The sequence below is a fragment of the Etheostoma spectabile genome, chromosome 24 (assembly GCF_008692095.1).
Source record: "Etheostoma spectabile isolate EspeVRDwgs_2016 chromosome 24, UIUC_Espe_1.0, whole genome shotgun sequence".
Lineage (NCBI taxonomy): Eukaryota > Metazoa > Chordata > Actinopteri > Perciformes > Percidae > Etheostoma > Etheostoma spectabile.
The window spans coordinates 12,637,963-12,659,588 of NC_045756.1; the positions used below are offsets into that span (position 1 = coordinate 12,637,963).

General features: G+C 41.6%; 1 protein-coding gene across 1 annotated transcript in view; it reads right to left on the minus strand.

Moving 5' to 3' along the window:
• The window catches only part of LOC116674151 (neuronal membrane glycoprotein M6-b), a 29,754-nt gene extending 13,533 nt beyond the window's left edge, over positions 1–16,221 (minus strand). The window contains exon 1 of the mRNA XM_032506656.1: positions 15,940–16,221. Coding sequence (XP_032362547.1) covers positions 15,940–16,009 — 70 coding nt within the window. The 5' untranslated portion in view covers positions 16,010–16,221. The remainder of the gene's footprint in view (positions 1–15,939) is intronic.
• Between the last annotated feature and the right edge of the window lie 5,405 nt (positions 16,222–21,626).

Sequence of the window (21,626 nt, forward strand, 5' to 3'; positions counted from 1 at the left end):
GGAGAAGAAGAGCGAGTGAGAGATCGATAGAGAGCGAGCAGAGTAACAAAGGGAAGAGGAAAAAGACGAGGTGAAGAAAGAGGCAGAGCGAGCAAAGAAGAACCGAGAAAGAAACAGAGAGAGAGAAAGTGTAAGCGAAAAAAAAAAAAGCAGTTCTAGGCCCTTGGGCTGGCAAATAGCAGTTGCCATAGCAACGTGTTACCCACGACCCAGTTCAGCGGTAGCGTAGTCCTTCGCAGCCGCTCCACACATGCACCGATGTAGAGTGATGTAACCTCAATAAAAAAATGAAAATTCAAATCGGTGCTAAATAGCGACAACAGTGTAGACAACAAACAGCAAGGGATGTTAAAGCAACTGAACAAGATAAATGGAAGGAGGGAAATGCAAAATATCTTCTTCAGTGATTTGCTGGTTAGATTTTGGGAAATAGGTCAACTTATTGTAGTGTTTGACATGAAAGAGAGAGATGGGGAGAGAAAAGACAGCTCTGCATGTACTTAAAGAATGACTACAATACAACAAACCATCGATACGCAATAATAGAATTTCATCATGCTTGAATGCTGTGTGAAAGGTAAAACTAATTTGCTGTGTCAATTTCAATTTTATTTATGTATAGTATCAATTCATAGCAAGAGCTATCACGAGACATTTTACAGATAGAGTAGGTCTAGACCACATTCTAGAATTTCCAAGGACCCAACAGTTCTAGTAGTTCCCTCCAGAGCAAGCAACAGTGCCACAGTGGAGAGGAAAAACTCCCTTTTAGGAAGAAACCCGGGACAGACCCAGGCTCCTGGTAGGCGGTGTCTGACGGTTGGGGGTGTGATGAAGAGCGGCAATAAGAGTCACAGTAAAAGAAGACCTGCATTCATTGATTGTCTTTGTCCACTTGGGGGTGTCAGAAACAAGCTACAACACCGACATCCTTAACATAGCAAAATTAGCATTTGAGTTGTGTTTATGTGCACCCAGTGAATGCAAATCACTCTGTTTTTAGCTTTGTTTTGGTCTCTACCAACTCCCGAGTGAAAATGCTGGTTCTTGATCTTTAAATGGTCTACTGTGTGAGGTGAGAGTGAACCAGAGTCTATGATCTCTTTCACATTAGTCATTTCATCCCTTGTTAATATAAAAATAGTATTTATAGCAGCTTTAAGTTTAGGATAAAATCCCCAAGACACACTTGCTTCTTTCGGTTTCAATCTTTTTTTACTCGATGCATTTTTTATGTGATTATGCAACTGCAGTGAAATTATGCCACATTACACAACTGCAGGCAGTTAACAAATGGTCCAGTCTTTATTCCTGGTTTCTGTACAAATTAATTAGTGTCATCTACAAAAAAACGTCTTATGCAGCAGTCGATAATCTACACAGTCAGCACAAAACCTTCATCTGGTTTTGCCCTTCTTCACATTCCTATTCCGAGTCTTCTCAGTAGACGAGAAGGTTTCAGGCTCTTTGGTTGGATGGACGAGGCGTGGCACAGAGTGGACGTGGTTGGAGACGCAACTTGTCACCGACTGCTGATGTTCTTTGTTATTATGCTCCACTAACTGTCAATCACCTGACACCCACGACCTGAAAAGTGAAATAATCCCTCAAGTACATTATCACTGGGTCTGAATTCCCCCTTAGAAGCTGCTTTCATCTGCCCTCTGCAGATAATATCGCCTGAACTGATGTGCTGTATTTCTCTGGCAACATTGTGTTTTGCTGCCATGACAATGAAGCAGATTTAAATATAAACTCAGAGCAGATTATGTCCACAGTCCTAATAATTTGCCATAAACTGGACAAACCAGTGGCGCTGCACGATTATCGCCAACTGTTAGTACGCGCAGTGCATCTGCCACGAATAACAGCGTTAATAAAGCTTTGTGAATATTTCAGCGGCCGGTCTGGTCCCTGCCCGAGGCTGTACTCCAATTTAAAAGTGCTGTATTCATTATGGGGCATTATTCTCTCACAGTGCTTTATGGGTAAATTCCCACAAGATAGGAGAAGGACCTCAGAGAGAGAGAGAGAGAGAGAGAGAAAGAGAGAAAGGGCAGAGAGAGCGAGAGAGAGCTATGTGGGAAAGTAAAGCTGTCTCCTCTGGTTGAGATGAAAAAGATCCCCATCTGTTTGATGACAGCAGACTTCAGCCACAACACACACACACACACACACACACACACACACACCACAAACTTATACCTCATATATTCTGTCTTTCCACTCGAGTTGAAGACTTAAACCATGAGAAAACATCAAAACTGCATCATCATGGAGGCAAAAAACCACGCTAAGCTCCTAATTACACTTGATTACCTTATTCCTCTTGTTTTTGTCATTGATTCGATCGGTTGAGACACCAAAGTAATCGCTTAAACATCTCAAGACGTTGAGATAACGTAAGAAGTTAATATAAGGTACTCTTTTCATGATCATGTCATGTTAATTGGTTAACTGTTTTGTCTACAAAAGTTCAGAAAATAGCGAACAAATTGGCATTTTGAAATTGCTTGTTTTATCAGAATTATAACTTGGCTGCAGGAAGTGTAGCACATAAGCAGGGCAGCAGCATCAGTGTGTACGCAGAAAATCCCCCAAATTTAGATTCTGAAAAAAATCTGACCACTAATCTATGATCAAAACAGTGGCAGATTAATTTTCTGTCAATCGATTGGTCAACTAGTTGTTAGCAATCCACTTAGTGATTACCAATAGGATCAAAACTAAGTTGAGATCAAATTTAAAATGCCATTTAAAAAGAATTATCTTCCAAAAGCTAGCAGTCGTTGCATGTGAATATTCACCTTTTGCAGGCTGTAATGTATGTTCAGAAAGTCCAAAAAAAACAACAGAATATGCAAATTGTTTGATTCGCTGTTTAAAAGAAAAAAATCATCTCCTATTCATCTGATTACCAACACAATGTCAATGCCAATGTTTTCAGTAATGTGCTTGTGCTGTGAGCCAGGTAGAGTGAGAGGAGGATGCCAGCTGCCATCACCATTCCCAACCTTAACTAACTGACCCTAATATTCTGTCCTTCTTCTGCCAGCATTATGAATGCCATGAGGTCAACATCTGGCCGGGTGTAATTGAGCATGATGGACTCTCAAATCCTGTTGTCGGCGCTCTTACTGCGTGTGATCAATACCTGTACCCCGCTGATCTGCTGGGTGTTAGGGCCCTTGTACTTCTCTCTTTCTGGGGCCAATCTGGGCTACATGACTGCTGGGCGAAGGACTCAACTCCCATGACACACAACACATCTCCCTTGTTGAATATACAAAACACAATATATATCCTGTGTGTGTATATATACTGTACACAAAGTCATACACAGATGGGGGCACACAAACTCTTCATCTGGTCCAGCAGCTTGTTTGAACTAGCATGTTTAGCACTGACACTGACACCATGCATGTCAAAACCAAAATGCACAGGTAGGTAAATATAAGAAAAACACAGGGATTAATCACACGTTAAAGCCCACCAGAAGAGAGTTAACCTCACATGTACTACATCATGCTTGCACGCTCTGAAACATCCAATATTCATCGGCTCTCTGGGTCAGTTAAGGTGCTTAAGAAGTCTGCCCCTTGCGTGTGAACTGCCTGCCTTCCCACTCATGTTTCCTCCCGATACGTACTGTGAAAGTGTTTTTTTTTTAATGTATAATCCAGTTGCTTCCACCACTAAGACCTGGGTCAAATATCTTTTAGTGGGGTAGTATTTTTTTTTTAACTGTTTTTCTGTGGCAATTTTAAGGCAAGAAGAGAAAAACGAGGGACAAAATCGGAACAAACAGAGGCTCAGAAAGCACCGGGGTGACCAAAATGAAGTGAAAAGCCTGCTATGTTTAGTGAGATATGAAAAAATAGGACAAAAATCTAGCCACGATAAAATAAAAATCATCATGCTAGGTCAAGATATCGACTACATGCCAGTTAAAACGATGGAGCAGTGAGTCAAACTTTTGACTTTCTTTTCTTTAATAATGAGACAATCAAAATGATTATGTAATAAACCCAAAATTGACTTACTAGATCAAAATAATGAGAAAGTGATTACAAATTAATAATTCACATTTATTATGATCATTATTATATATTATGTTTGTCTTTTTTTTGGTGCAAATCAGTTTTCCATAGGCCTATATGAGGAAGTTATGAAGAAAGTTCAGGAATCCTGCTTTATCTTCAGGCGAGCTCATAATTTGGAATGTATTATCACACAATATGCAAGAAAGCTGGACTTGTTTCCTTGGGGGCTATTTTGTAAAATGAGGCAAGTACAATTAAAAGCAGATCATTATGAGGGTTTATTAAAAGTGCCTGGCTGCAGGGTGCAGTGGCAGTAGGACCTGAACAGAGATGGCAGATAGACCACTGACCGCCTACACTATGCGAAAACTCTCCCAACAGCTCTCTCTCTCTCTCTCTCTCTCTCTCTCTCTCTCTCTCTCCCTCTCTCTCTCTCTTGTCTCTAATCTTCTGAATAACAGAAGCAGGATTACCTGTCCCGAGCTGCCGTGAAGGCTCAGCCGAGCGCTGAGCTCTATTATTTTATGTCTTGTTCCACTAAAATGTAAAATGGCCCCTCTGGCCAGAAGTGCCGTGCCATCGCACTGAATGGCTAAGCGGTTATGCAACCAACTTGGCTAATGTCACTTTCCCTGAGATGTCAAAGAAATCAGTGGCCCTCCCCTGGCCCCTTTGCCTCAACTTTGCAGAAGGGCCTAATTTAGCATGTACTCTCAAATATAAATTACTGAATCTCATTAACTGGATTCTTGCATTGCCAGACCTTCCTCCACAGCTCTGCGAAGGAGGGTCTGGCTAGTCCACACAGCATTCCGGCATGGGAGAAAAACATGCTCTGGTTTATTGGCATTTCTTTAAACCAATCACAAAGGTCTTGGGTGGTGCAAAGCTCCAGACACAATGACACTGCCTCTGCAAAATAGCTTTGGGAAGGATCTTGTTTTGGTGGTACGTGTGTACGTTCAGAGTTTGTTTTGGTCGTGCAAGAGAAAACTCCGATTGGACAGATAGTCTAGCTAGCTGTCTGGATTTACCCTGCAGAGATCTGAGGAGCAGGTAACCATAGTCCTCAGAAATCCACCGGAGTTTAACATGCCAACACAAAGAAAGTGGACATCCAGCCTAAAAAAAAAGGGACATCCAACAGAATTTCCCAGAACACTATCTGTGAATGCAGATGACACATAGTTATCATGAAAATTAAGACAAAAGAGACCAGCGTCTAAGTGAAAGTGCCTGGTGCTGAAAGTACATCATTCGGCACTTAAAGCAGGGCCACAGACAACAGGCCACAGACCATGTCCTGAAACTGAGACCCAGAAGGCCCTGCACATCATACAGGCCCTGTCACTCATCAATGTCGGTCATGGCGAACCATGACGGGTGCTTAAGCGGCATCAGGCATGAGAGGAGCAGATTGGGCTTCAGTGGGTGATGGAGGAAAGCCAGAGGAGGTTGGCATCACTCAGGAACAAGGCATGCTGTGCCAACCTGCCACTCGCTGCTATTCATATCCCCACTACAGACCGGGGTTCAAACATAGATGTAGTGGGTTAGAGAGCGATCGGGTTTTAGCTTGTGCATTTTTTTTCAAATTCTTGTAATCTTTTGCTCCTTTCTAAAAAAAAAAAAAATGTGCTGTATTTATATAGCGCTTTTCCAGTCTTAACAACTGCTCAAAGCGCTTTTACATCTACAGGGAACATTCACCATTCACACACATTCATACACTGTGGCCAGGGCTGCCGTACAAGGTGCCACCTGCTCATCAGATAAACATTCATACACATTCACACTCCGAAGGCAGGCAACCGCTCTACCACTGAGCCACAGCCCGGCACTTTCACTTCTAGGGCTCCACACTTATGTTCAGTATATTTTTTTTAAAACTTTTTAATCATTTAGTCTATAAATCATCAGATACTAGAGCAACATGCATATTGTAATAATTCCCAGAAGCCCAAGGTGACGTCTTCAAATGTCTTGTTTTTTTATTCCTACCAACAGAAGAATACCCAAAGTTATTAAATTTACAATCATGTGTAACACAGAAAAGCAGCAAATCCTCACATTTGAGAAGCCGAAACTAGTTCATGTTGAGGCATTTTTGCTTTAGTGACTTTAAGTGAAACTATATGAATTGGCACATTCATCTTTTGACATATGAACACATTGCATTCATAAGCAATAAAACAATCCCCTCGCTCAATTGCCCACACTCAGGGGTTTTGCTGCTACAGCCTTAATTGGTATTAATTAGCAACCTTTAGATATGGTATATGTTGGCTAATGTTAGCCAAGGTTAGATAACTAAATATTGTGTATTACCGACATTACTGAGCCAATTTATGGGCTTTACAGCTCTTCTTTATGGTTGTATTTGCTAACGTTCTGGCATTTATGATTTTTCTGTAAATGTGACGCTGGCCAGCAAAAGGCACAAAGACTCACTCTAAATGATAAACTGTCTGTCAACCAGTCAACTTCTTTCAGCTCTGATTTTTCATAGTTATCAAAATGTTATTCCTTATTGCTTGATATACAATAGGCAGCAGCTTTTTTAGATACAAAAAAACACAAAAGAGTACTTTTAAGGTATTTCCCTCAACTCTACAGGCATTCGTATTCAGAAAATAAATACACATCCATACTAAATATTGTATGTTTTATGAACATGCAAGTAAGAAAGTACACTTACATATAAATGGGACCACAGTGTGGGGATTGAGGCTTACCGCACATCTTGCCAACATATGTGCACACTAAAATAGAGCTTTTCCTTTAGCTGCACTAACACCGACACAGACATTCCCCTGAACCACTCATGGTCATTGACACGTAAACAAATACAAGCACACACACTGACACACACACACACACGCACACTGACACACATATACACACACACACACGCACATATCCAGATGGAGGCTGACAGCATGCTTTGGGCAAATGGCTTCAAATGAGGAACACATGAGCCTCTTCCTGTGTGACGGCTCTCACATGCTTCACAAGCTCACACACCTACAGGGCAAGAGGGAATAGGTGAACTGTGTGTGTGTGTGTGTGTGTGTGTGTGTGTGTGTCTTGTTGAACTATATTCGTAGGGTGCAAAACCCAGGAATACAGTATACTTGTGGGGTCCCGACCGCTTTGTGGGGCCAAAATGCTGGACCCCACAACTTTAAAGGGCTGTTTGAGGGTTAGGATCAGGGTTAGAATTAGGTTATGGTTAGGGTGAGGGTAAGGGTTAAGGTTGGGCATTTAGTTGTGATGGTTAAAGGGGTACTTCACCGATTAGCATTAGGCTTTGTATCAGTAGAAACCCGGTAGTATGGTAGTAGCTGGACTGGTGCAGAAATGGGGGGGGGCATTCATCCAAGTACTGCTAACCACTGGTGGAGTTTGTGACTCTTAAATGCCGACCATTCTACATTCCACGCAAATTCACGGCTGTGTTTACATCACTCCAGCTAATGCTACCATTGCATTAGCTTAACTTTATGGAGCCTATATGTGTGCACTAAATGTAGCTTGTTTTGTATGTCGTTTTTATATAATGTTAATTTTACATATTTTAAATGCGTAACACCACTTGAGCCACAGTGAAACTTTGTTTTGTGTTTATTGTTGAAATGACAATGAAACGCACTAGAGTTGAATGCCTCACTGCTCTCTATGTACGCGTGGCTTGGGAGTAGCTTCTGAGCAGCCAAGCAAGTGCATTCTGGGATTTAGTGTCTTTCATCCACATGAGCCAAAAACACATTTTATGGCTTTTCTCAGCCTTGAAGGCACCAATTTTGAATTTTTTTTTTTTTCACATTTCTACAACATAAGAGACCAAATTTAAAGATACAGTCATCTTTCCAACTGGGAAATATCCCTTTAAGGTTAAGGTAAGGGGCTAGGGAATGCATGATGTCAATGACGGGTCCCCACAAGGATAGTTCCATGCAGTGTGTGTGTGTGGGAGAGAGAGATAAGCTGGAGAATCAGGACATAACAGGGAGGAGAAGAGGGCGAGATAAGAGAACAGAGGAGACTAAAAGGAGCATTGTGGTGGTTTATTTGTAACAAATCTATCTGTCTGCAGGCAGAGGAAGATGTGTGATTGATTTGAGAGCAAGCAAGGATCATGAGTGTAATCATTGTTTAAAGAGGTGTATGTCTCACCAAACATTTCCACTTTAGCAGTTTGGATACCTTGCATGCAAACCCAAGCTGAAAGCACAGCAAAACCCTTGGTTTTGACCTGGAGTTGTCATTCTCTTAGACCCAGACAGCTCAAAATGTGTCCCCTTTTCTGTTAGTCTGGGACTAAAGATGTGACCATAAGAGCAAGAAAAAGTGCTGCTGAAACCTGTGAGCCACAATTCTTATAATAACATTTGTCCTTAAAGTGTTCAGAATCAGAATAATAATAAAGTATGTTTCTCTGTGTGGTTACATTTGAAATTGCTCCTACTTGTTTTGTCCTCACTTAATATGGGTTTCAATGCAAAACTAATTCAGGCACTTGATTCCACCTGGGATTCACACCTGAGTTTAATCAGGTGAAGTCTATTCATGGACCTTCTTGATGAAGACACAATGTTGAAATGTCGTAGTTGTACAAGCATCAATGGAGTGTGTGGAAGCTTTTTCTCTTCTTGATATTGTCATTGAAAAACTGCCATAAAGAGATTTTAAAAAACAACAACTGGAGAGCTTAAGTGAGAGGTGGTTGTGTGTAACAAGGACAAGTAGGAGACGGATGCCGATAACAGCAAAAGCACACATTAGAGTGTATGTGGGTGTGTGTGTGTGTGTGTGAGAGATGCAGCAGCAAAATGATAGTTGTGGATAGTAGTCAAACGTGCATTGGCATGCAGAATGGCAAATAGTGACCAGGTAAACCACCTGGTGGCTGATACTAGGGCTGCACGATATGAGGAAAATATGCGCTATGCAATAAGGTTGTTGAATATCGCGATAATGATATTACTCGCGATAAATAAACAGATATTGAAGTGTACTCAGTTCTGATGCTTTTAGTATTCTGCTAAAATACAACAAATTGCTTGTTGAATTAAAAACAAATACTATTTTCCAGCATTATTTTATTGAACAAACTTACTGTAACGTTCTACTGATAGTTTCTTTCAACTAACACAAAAAAAATCTCTGTCTATCGCGATATGTCGCAGCCTTTCGCGATGTGTATATTGCAGCATTTTATATTGCGATAATGATAAAATAAATAATAATATTGTACAGCCCTATAGCTGACACTTTACTTAGTTGAACTTTTTTTTTTTACATTTTACATTTTAGGCATCAAGTCAAGTTGTCAACTATATCCCAAATGATGCTCGTGCGTGGCCCAAACAAGCCATGTGGTTATAAAAGACACAGAAGATCATGTAAGTATCAATATATCGACTTTTATCATGAGTCAAATCTACTTCTCACATCACATCAGCATCAGCCATACCAAATGTGTGTAGGCTCACTATTATTTTTACCTATTTTATGCCCTAAAATTATCACACCAACTTGCTGCACACTCTCTCTCCTTAGAAAATGTGTGAAGAAGAAGAAGCTTCTTAGGATTTGTGTGTGTGTGTGGTGTGTGGTGTGTGTGTGTGTGTGTGTGTGTGTGTGTGTGTGTGTGTGTGTGTGTGTGTGGTGTGTGCAGCAGTGATTTGCCTCGGCCAGTTAAATAGATTACAAGGCATAATAACGCAGGCAACAACCTAATATTTAATGTACACTTTCATCAAATTTAAACATCTGACAATTTGTCACAACAGCGGCAATGATCCATGAAGGATTCAAATGTTTTGCGTCACATAAAACAAGTGTTTGGTCTAGTGTGAGGTCAAGAACGCAGGGTTGGGAACCTGTTTAATATTTACCGGCAACACAAAACTAAATGTCAGCAGCAGCAGGAAGGGCAGTCCAGCTCCTTCCAGACTCCCCATCAACAAACAGGGGTTGGCCTTTAGATTCAGGATTCAGACCCAACCTGGGCTCAGCTGGCGGGGAGGTTTTTTTTTCCTCAAATGGCCGTATCAGAAAGCTCCCCTGGTTTATTTTTTTTATCTTTTAACATCATTGTCACTCATCGAAAATGTCAGAAAAAAAAACAAAAAAAAAACACGGTTTCACCTTAGGTTTTTTTTTATTTTATCTGACAGCAGATATATAGAAGGCTAAGTAATATGCACATTTTCACATTTGACGCGCTGGCTCCAGAGAATTATTCAGGCATTTTTGCTGAGAAAAATCTTGCTCCTGTCAATGTCAATGGTTCCCAACATTTTTAGCTTGGCTTATTTTGTTATGGATCATTTCATTTGAAGGATTGTTAGAGACCTTAAGAAGTAAATGTATCCAGTATTTCATTAAAAAAAAGAGCAACAATTTGAAAAAAATGGCTGTGTGATATCAGTTTTTATTTCATTTCTTACACATTTCACCATCTTGACCCTCCAGATTTGGAGCTTGGGTGTTATTGGATTAATCCATTAATCAACTAATTGTTTCAGCTCTATGTTAGTTATGGCAATAAAACCAATCAAATAACTAAGAAACCCAGTCATTACGCCGTCTCGATCTACCAATCACTGCTGTGATGTGAACATGATATTAAGTAATGCAATCTAGCGCCATTTTAGTCATATGGCATTTTTTCATTAATAGTACCTGCTTGACTCTATTATTAGTATAGACTCCATTATTATATATATTAGTACCGCCTCATGTGTGAGGCATGCGTGGCTGGTCGTCATAGCAGCAAACTGCCATGACCTAACACACATGTAGAACGTCGTAGGTGTGTTGCCTTTGATTCTTGGCAGCCAGAAGACAAATTAGTTCCCCCCCGTCTGTTGCTAGCAATGACTCAGTGAATAGTGTCAATACTCTCTGACCAATCAGCAGTCTGCAGGTTTTCACGCCACCTTTTGGCATCGCCTCAGCTCACTTGGAATCTCGACTGAGGTGGTACTAAAAACAGTACCTGTTAGCAGGTACCAGGGACTTTTTTTCATAATGTAAAACCAATCAAGACGAGTGGAGTCGAGGAGAGTTGACGAGGTACCATACAGTGGAAAAAAACGCCAATACGCTTGTTTAAATGGTAAGCGGTAGGTGACCAGTTTGGCAGAGTTAGATAAGATAGAAGATTGATATCACATATCACATGTCTGTATGTTAAAGATGACAACCAGCAGCCGGTTAGCTTAGCTTAGCATAAAGGCTGGAAACAGGGGGAAACAGTTAGCCTGGCTCAGTCCAAATGTAACAAAATCCACCTACCAGCTAGGGGTGGGGGGGAAAAATCGATACAGCATAGTAACACAATATTTTCAGTGGTAATACTGTATTGACACACAGGCGCCAAGTAACGATCTTTTATTATATTATTTATGTATATTATGTGTTGATCAGTTTGTCGGCTTGACGATCAGACATTGCAGCAATGAAATTGAAGTGGTAGGAACAAACAGAGAAATGTGTCTTTTTAATGAAATCAGATGTTGACTAAGTTTCCTTTTGGGGACGTCTGTTAAAATTGGGAAAAATTAGAAGTTGGAAAAAAAGATTGTAAATTGCCATATATCGCAGAATATTGCAATACGTTTAAAATCGCAACAACATCGTATCGTGGCGTAAGTATCGTGATGATGTCGTATCGGGAGGCGTGTGGTGATTCCCACCCCTACCACCAGCACCTCCAAAGTTAATTAACACCTTATTTCTTGTCTGTTTAATCCGTACAAAAGCTGAAGCGTAAAAAAGGACAATTTGTTATTTCATGGTTGGGTTTCTTGCTTGGTAACCGGGGCCAACCTTCTCATCTCACTCCTGGCAAGAAAGAAAAAATGTGTATCCCTAATGACGTCTAACTATTCCTTCAAACATTTCAATATCCTCTACCGGACTTTAAACCAGTCTGAAAACATCTTGCATTAGCTCTCCAACTCAGAATCTTAATGTCCTCCCCTGTTCGGGTCAAACATCCCAGATTTGTGAACTTGAAAGGCTGATTAAAAGGAGCTGTCTTTGTGCTTTCAGATGCTGCATCAAAGCTCTGCCCTTCCATGCAGAAAATTTAACAAAACCTGCACCCCTCCAGACGATGATGTAATCTCTTTTGGTTCTGATCTGAACATCATAACCAAAGGCGGTGAGCCAGTGTCGCGTTACGCAAGAGCAGACACACACACACACACACACACACACGCACACACACACACACACACACACACACACACACACACACACACACACACACACACACACACACACAAAACACACACACACAAACACACAGGAAGGAAGCAAGGTGTGTGAACAGGCCAATCATTTGCAACAAAGGGGAGGACGGACATACGAGGAGGATCTTGAATCGCACTCAGAACCCCTTTGGAAGCCGCTATAGGAGCCACATTAAATACAAATACGGGAGCTGCTTTCTCTAATCCACCTGTCTCATACTAATGAAATCTGACATAATAGTACCTCAGAGAGCATGGTTGATGTCTCATTATCCGAGTCCTGAGCACAGTGTATGCGCACAGACATACAGATTAGAGATTATAGGGCGCAATCAAGTAAAAAGATCAATGCATGAGCACAAACACCGCCACGGATTATAAACCTTGCCTGGGTTCTGTGTTTATTTGCAATTACTCTCAGCTCAATATCGTGTATCGACACAATGGTTGTGCGATCCGGAACATGGACTGTCACAGCTAATAAACATGCTCTTTGCAACTGTGTTCATAGCACCTGTGAAGACAGTTACTCTAAAATTAGTCATATGTGGTTTAAATTTGACTTAGGTTTCCATTTTTTATACTATCCAATACATTTTAGACAAATTATTGTGCTACTAATTGTGGCTTGCACGGTAATGTAACGTGAAAGCTAGCTGTTTCAAGTCTTTGTGCTAAGCTAAGCTTCATAGAAACTAAAATAGTGTAATAACTCTACCTTTAATGTAGCATTATTACAATATTGCCTGACGCATACAAGGATTTTAACACCTAAAATAATAATAACTTATCAGTGCTCTTTGGTGGACATATTGTGGAATGAAGCCAGTGTTTCTACATAAACTCAAATATCTTTTAGCCACTTTTTTTCCTGAATCGTCTAGTTATTTATTGGCCTAAACCTTTGTTGATTGTGGAGATTTATCCGATTTGCTAACAATGGACAATGTATTGGGACGGACCATTGATTAGTTAACGATAGCTTACATAAGTGGTTTGAGGAGGGGGCTTAAGTCCCAGTTTTTTTTTACCAACATTTGAAACTGAAATGAACAAGATATTATTTTTTGGTTAGATGTGAAACCAATACACTGATTGCTTGATTGGTTTTGGACCTTTATATACTCAGGAGGTTCAGATGTCGCAGGACATCCGAGATGATTCTCCAGTGGATCTTTTCACACGAAACGTTTGATTGTCGCGCCATGCATCTGGGAGTTTTGTAAAATATAAGTATTACAACTTCCTACATCTGCTGTCCACATTATCAACGTGTTGCGCCGAAACGGAAGAGGCAGCGCTGGCGCACACGAACACAAGCTCCTTACATGGCGGCTCTCGCCTTCTTGCCCCAAACTGTAAATCTTCAGCTTCTTAACGGATGCTTTAAGCTTATGGTAACATTCCAGATGTCAAAGGCAAATGATTACACCAACAAATAGGCCATCCTCCAATCCAGTCTATTTTTGGTTAGATGGTGTGGGTGGACTCAATTGCGCAACACAACCACACCTGGAGCACAACGGTCCAGGCTGGTGAACTGGGCGCTTGTTCCCCCCCGCCCCCCGCTTCCACTGACAATGGTGATTAAGGAATTCAGAGGGTTAATTGCAATCCATAAATATGGCCACCCCTTCTGCTCAACTCTCCTCAGGGTCTTTTAACAGACTCGCCCACTCTGTCAACTGAAGTGGCACGGCTCTCATTGGACACTGGCTTGTGCGTAGTAGCATGCCTCGGGAGAGGATGATGTGATGTCTATTTTTTTTTTTTTTTTTTTTTTTAAACATCACTGTTGAGGGACATCTCACTCTTCTGCACCTTATGTCATTGAGAGGGACTGTGACCCAGCAATATTTCTGTGACAGGGTCCCAGAAGTGCTGCAGGCAGGAACTACAGATATTGTATTTTCAAGTGACAAAAAAAGTCATTTCCAGAACTCTAAATCACGATAGTAAGTAGATCTGGTATGGTAAAGTTAAAAATCTGAATATGTGCTTTCAAATTAGCAACACTTGATGCTATTTTGTAATGCTAGGGCAAGTGATTTTAATATTTAACTACAAAATAGTAACGTGTAATACTGACATTTTGACTCCAAGAAAGGAACCTTTTAACGCGGATGCTAAAATCTGAATATTGGCTTAGATAATAGTGAAAATTGGTTCCATTTTAAAGTGAAATCACTTCAAAAATGTTTTTAAAACACAAGCCCTTCCTTTTGCATCTGCACACATGAAAGCGGAGATAACCTGCAGCACAAGAGGGAATAAAACAGGGGAAGCACTGAACGTTGCTGTGTGGCGAGTGTGTGTAAAACCCCCTCAGGCCGACGCGATCTGACTTGGTATCGGCTAACCTGCTCCCTAACAGCCAACAGGGCAGAGTGGCATCATGCTGCAGCACTGACTGCACTGATTTGTAAATAAAAAGCTCATCATTAATGTTTCCATCCTCCTTATTTACATGTCAGACAAACCTGTGGGTAATCTGTATAGTCCTATTCAAGATGGCCTGTTGTGTCATCACAAACAACAACGGCTGTCTCCAAACTGAAGGACGTGATTTTTCCACCAAGCCACAATGAAAACAAATCAGTCACTCGCTCTGTAGGGCATTGAGTCCTCCAGTGCCCAAAGATAAGCCTACACTATTACTACAACACTATAAAATAGTAATAGCATCAGTTTGGTTGGACAAAATCCCCTAATTTATGGCTGAACTTTGGTGTACATGTAATACACAATATATTAGCCTAAGATTTACATCTGGATTTCTTTTGCATGCAAATTGCAAAGAATCTCAGCATTATGGGTTTAAAGATCTTATTTGTTGTTGTTGCTAATGATCTAGTAAGGTGCTTGTTGCAGAGTCACATAGAGCATCTTTTATAGAGCCAGAACTGAAGGTCTGCACTTGAATTCAATTCAATCAATGGTGCGCCAAGTGCACCGCTGTTTCTTGTGCATCCTCCAGCTCTGCCTCTACCCAAAGAACCGAGTACTGCGGACTACACACAACACACTCCTCATCCGTTGCAGCGCCGTCGACTAATCACACTGCTGCTGACAGATCAGACACCGACCCTCTGTGGGGGAAATCGCAGATAATGATCGAGGCTGCTGCTCCACACCTGACGGGAGACAATGCAGCCGTGCACGGAGCGCAGCGCACCGCCTCCACAGCCTCTTCATCAGCCGCTCATTGGGCACAAATAAGAGCATAATAGTGCAGCAATGTAAAAGCAAATTGGCATTAATACATGCATCATAAAACCCGACTGTGCGCCTTTCACAACCCATCAACTCGCCCATCCCTCTTATTCTCCTCCATCTGCCACCAAATCTCTTCGAAAGGCGCCAAATGACACAGAATAACGTCAAATTGCGTCGGGGTTGTGGGAATAATCTCGGTCATCGGCAGCAGAGAGACCGTTATTGCTTTCCAAATCTCGCTCAAATAAATAGGTGAGAGGCCAAAGAAGAAGAAAAAAAAGCATCGCTATTGTCTCGCGCACAAACGAGAAGCCATTGCAAGTAGGTTAAACCGCTCTGGCTGGCGCAGACGCAAATGTCTCCAGAGAAAATACACAAAAAACGCGCAAATGTCAGCGGCTGATTGGGCGTACCTTTGCTCTCTTGTCCCTCGTCCTGAGTCTCCTCCGCGTTGGACTCCATGGCCGGCTTTGTCCCATCCATTATTTTAGAGGAATAGAGTCTCCTTGTGACACTTGTGCCTAACAGTCTGTGGCTGGTGGAGCCTATCCGGGTGACTTGATGCTCTCTCTCTCTCTCTCTCTCTCTCTCTCTCTTCGTACACCCCTACTCCTCTCTCCCTCTCTCTCCTCTCTCTCTCTCCTTCCTCTCTCCTCTCTCTCTCTCTCTCTCTCTCTTCTCTCCTCCTCTCCCCTGTTAAAGCATAGCACTGTCTCTATGTAGGCTATATTAACAATCCAGTCTCAAGATGCAAAGGCGCTGTCAGATTGGATTCATCTCACACATGCGGATTAGCAGCCCCCAAAATGATGCCAGATAACGCGTTTGGCCCATAAACCCCCTCTCCACTGTGGATAAAATCATCTTCATTCACTTTATTTTTTTCAATAAATGTCATTTTGTTTCATCAATGGTTTCCTCAATCTTATGGTCTGCAGGTGAAACTGACTGAGATATATATATATATATATATATATATATATATATATATATATATATATATATATATATATATATATATACATACATATATATATGCTTTGCTTCAGTGAAGCAGAGGAGGATTTACGGACAACATGTACAGGAGATATAAATATGCAAACTCATGAGTAACCATGCATGCATGAGTACACACACACACACACACACACACACACCAACACACACACACACACACACACACACACACACACACACACTAACCACCCCCTCTCCATCTGGTAAGTTGAGAAAGAAACCGAGTCAGGCGGTAGGAAGGAGAGGAAGAGAAGATGGGAGGGAAACAAGAAGATCTAGTGTACTATCAAAGTGAGAGGCGGGGAAAGGACTGATTGTGGTTTTAGGTTTCTCTCACACATCCAAATGGCCTTTGCAACACCCATCATAGATCATTTAACACTTTTGGGGTGTTTCTTAAGCATGCAATAAGCACAGAGGACAAATGTGGTTGTGTGTGATGACGTTTAAGTCCCAACAAGCCAGCAAGACCCAACGCTGTCATGATGTCATTCCCACAAAACACAGTCAGAGAAGGATCAGTTTCCTACTTTAACATTATGTGTGTGACTTCAGTACACTTTCCTTGGTCTCCCAGTGAAAAACAGCTAGATTAGAAACGGATTCAACTTTGATTGGATCACCTTTGACCAATCAGAGCTTTTTGACTGCTAAACAGCCAGTGTATGGCTTCATTAGAGGGGGCCCTTTGTTTGCCTCCGAGGATTCTGATTGGCTAAGTGTAAGAAGCCACAATCCAATAAAAAAAACTAGCAAGGTGAGTCCCCAAATCCCTGCGTACATGTGGGTGGGCTGTATTTATTCAGAAAAGGTGTGTGTGTGTGTGTGTGTGTGTGTGTGTGTGTGTGTGTGTGTGGAGGGGGCTGTTTCCATCATTTACCCCATTTTCTTATAATATCCTGAAACAATAGGACGCCATCTGTCCTGAATCCTCTTAAACAGGATTTTAATTCTGGCCCACGTGGCCCTGTTTTAGACAAAGCTCAGTCCAAACAAAAGTCCGGGAACCACCCCCACCCTCACACACACACACACACTGCAGTCAAAGGTGACCCCCACCAACCCTAATGTTGTCATCCAACAAAACACGGAGACACCAGAACAGCTAACATGACACATGTGACATTTAGTGAATCCATGTACCCTGAGGGCTGAAATTAACACCCAGTCTGCACCGTATGCTTGGTCATCCATCACACTGAATTTTTGACATATGAATAGTTTTGTGATATTGAGACATGAGGAACCCTGATCAGCTGCATAACGTAATGTTTAAAGTCTGCTTCTATGAAACAGGTGTGAACCCGACAGCAAATTCACAGAAAGGACATATAAAGAGTTTAAAAAGGACAGCAAACAGGGCTATAAGGTTAGCGTTAGCTGCTTCCATGTACAACAAACTGGTGTTTTATCATGTTATCGTAGGCATTAGGACGGCAACTAATTATTACTTTAATTATCGGTTAAACTGCCAGTTTTTTCTCATTAGACTGATTAATTGTATGGTCCATAAAATGTAAAAAGAAAATGTGAAAGATGGCCGTGGTCATGATATCAGTTTGCATGTTTTGTTCGACCAACACGTTGAGACTAAAGGTATTAAATTTGATATCACATAAGACAGAAAATGTAAGCTTAATTAATCAATTATCAAATTAGCTGCATGAGTGGTGCCACTGCAATGAAAGCCCACACAATGAGAACATTTCCTTGTAGAGGAAGAGGAATAAGGCAGGTGTGAATGGCTTAATTCTGGATCTGCAGGAAGAAATATAAGAAGGAATTACACACGCACATAAACACACACAAACACTCTTGGGCTTGAAGGGTGAGTGTCAAGTACTGTTTTTTCTCCTAGAACCCCCATAATCCCTTGCTGGGTCACACAGATTAAGGACTTGTCCAGAAGATGAGATACAGTGCTCCCTGGCACTCTTTTCCATCACCCTGTCACACACACACACACACACACACACACAACCACACACACACCTACTCATCCAATAGTTGCGAAATCTCAATCAAAACCATTCAAACCAAATGTTGACCCCATGTAGGCGCTAGAGGAACAATCTGTGAGTCATATGGAAACATCGTCTGGACCGTCTCCAAACATTTGCGGCAATCCATCCAACCGTTGTTGAGATATTTCGGTCTGGACAAAGGCGGTGGCCTAACCGCGCCCCGTTGTAAATCATTACACACACACTGTTATTGTGGCTAAACAATTCTGCATCGTTTCATAATTAAATGGATGGATGGAGCAATTGGTGGGAGAGAATGATTTAGTTTTGTGCAGCTCCTCAAATCAATTATGAGTGTGTTTAAGGGTCGGGAGTCAGGATTCATGAATAATCCCATGTAGGAAAAAATAAAGCAAGATCTAAAGGGCAGTTCCCCAAAGATACATCCACGTTATCATCATGCAGTTTCAGTCTAAACAGTTTGTGTGAGCGTGTGTGTGTGTGTGTTTGTAAATGTCAGATTTGAAGCCTTATGTTCAGCGTTGACCCATGCGTCCTCTGACTTTGCTGAATCATGTATCGTCTTGAGCTGTTTTATCCGCCTGCTGGACTTCAGAGAGCGCTCCAGACTTTCTTATCTGCCCCCACAACTCTTGGCGTCCATTAAAAGGAAGGCTGGCCATGAGTGCCTGTCACAAGCCTGTCTTCCCTCATTACAACGAAACACACAAGATGAAAAGTGGAGCGCCAAATTGTAATGAGGACCACGCAGCTCCTTCATGTTATCAGATGTGGAGCCAATGGGAGAGAAGAAAAAGAAGAAGAAGAAGAAGAAGAAGAAGAAGAAGAAGAAGAAGAAGAAGAAGAAAAGGAGGACACGCTAGTCTCGGGACACCTCTGCCAAGATTGATTTTCAAAAAAAGTTTGAAAGATTTCCACAACAAGCACTCGTGGTGGTCACATCCTCAACATTAGAGATCGTCAGAGTGATACTGGCTCTGCTGTTGCCATGGAGACGTCCGACACCATCCGTAGGCTGCACTATCTCAGATCTTTTAGCGATGCTATCAGTTCCTGAACTTCTCATGTGGCCTCGTAACAGCTCGAGGCAGAAACCAAAAAAAACCACATTTATGAGATAGCAGAGAGAGGAGCGAGTGAAAGAAACGTGTTATCAGTAAAATGATTTCTACTCCTACGACCAGCTCAGCTGAGGGCTAGAGTTGACACACAGCCAATGTGTTTAAAGCTTTCTTTTTTTTCCCCCTGCCTGAGAGCATCAGAGGGAGAATCATCTTGTGGACAGTTTAAGTCGGGTGTGAATAAAAAGTTGTACCCTGTGAAAAGGAGCAGTCAGCAACAAGATCCATCCTGTCTGCTGATCAGCCAGCGTCAAGCAGCATAATTTCTTTCTGAAATACCATAACTGTTGGATGGGTTGCCATGACATTTTCTGCACATATTCACAGTTCCCAGAGGATGAATCCTACAGAGTTGAAGCAGATGTTAGCATGCTACCATGCTGAGCTGAGACGGGGAACACGATAAATATCATACTGTACACCAGAGGTCCCTAATAGGCGGACCGCGGTCCGGATCCGGACCCAGCCACAGTACTGTCCGGACCCGGATCAAAACCAATACATTATTGAGAATTATTGACTTTTGACGGAGCGTTTCTATTTTAACCTGCGCAGCCTTTCTTGCATTTATGGTACTGGTCTAGCACTCTGGCACGGCCCAGGAAACTCACAGACCAATAGCATGCGTTGCAAATCATGTCATGTGGTGCTAATAAGCCTATCAAATCTGTGCATTTCAATAACCACTGCAACTCGAGCGAGAGTGAGACACACACATTTTTTGAAATGTAGCACTTTATTTTGAGATGCACATTTTCTCTGTGGTGTTTTATGTATTTGTAATACATTTTTAAAAGCAGCCTTTATTTTATTTAAATTGATAATTTATTAATAGAGTACGTATTATTTATGATCCCTAAAGTTCAATGTATAAACTAACAATTAATATTGTTGAAATATTATTGAATTGTACTTTTATTTTGTTTGTATTAATGTTTGTTGACTAGGATACTTGCATATTTTCATGCAACTATTAGGCTGTGGTACTGAATGATAACGCAAGTCAGTCATTGTGATGTTGCGGACCATTGCTTGACGAAATCTTCTTTAACTGGACCTCTGGAATTTTAATTGAATACCCCTGCTGTACACCATTAGCATGTTAGCACTGTCAATGTACAGTAAGCTTGTTAGCCCTCGATGTTAGCATTTAGCTCAAAGCACAGAGACGCTAAATGGAAGATCCCAACATGCCTCTACAGTTTACATAGTGGTGTCTTAGATTACCTCTGGTTTGACCATCGTATCTTAAAATTATAGCAAATAATCATCAAATCTCAAGTCTATATTGACAACGTTTCATTTACGGTATTGTTCTGGTGCTGCCAGATGTTAAGCCAGATGTTCTTTGTTTTTTAGCCGGATGTCCATCACCTTCTGCATTCTTTGTGTTGGCATTCTAAACTCCGGTGGATCACGATTGTGATTGGTTTAAAGAAATGCCATGTAAACCAGAGCATGTGTCTCTTCCATGCATGGTCTCCAAAAGGTGAAACGCTCACAAAGTACAAATACTTCTATAGATACACGTCTGCTTCGTGTCCTGTGTGATGCCCAGCCTCGCTGCAGGCCTCGCATTAACCATTAAACCGTCCTACTGACACACTGCCCGAGACTGCCATGCATCTTATTTGTCGGGCGCGGACACTGACTGTCAGGCGTTGAGCTCTGATTCCAGAGGTTGACCTCGCCATGAACTACAGTATCTGTTTGTCCCAAGCCTCGGGAAATCACCGCTGCCCGCCCGGAGCTACGTCCGTCTGATACAAGGTTGTAGGTTGAGAAGGCGATGAAAGTGCTTCAGAGTCATGGGACTTGGAGTGTTGCAGCCATTAAATTATGACATGAAGCCTAGAATATGTAGCCTTGAAATACAAAAGTAGCCAAAAGCTCTTGTCTGTGTAATTTGTACCTTTTATTATTATCACTGGAGTCACTGAACGATTAGAACGGTCTCTTCATGCAACCGTTTATCTG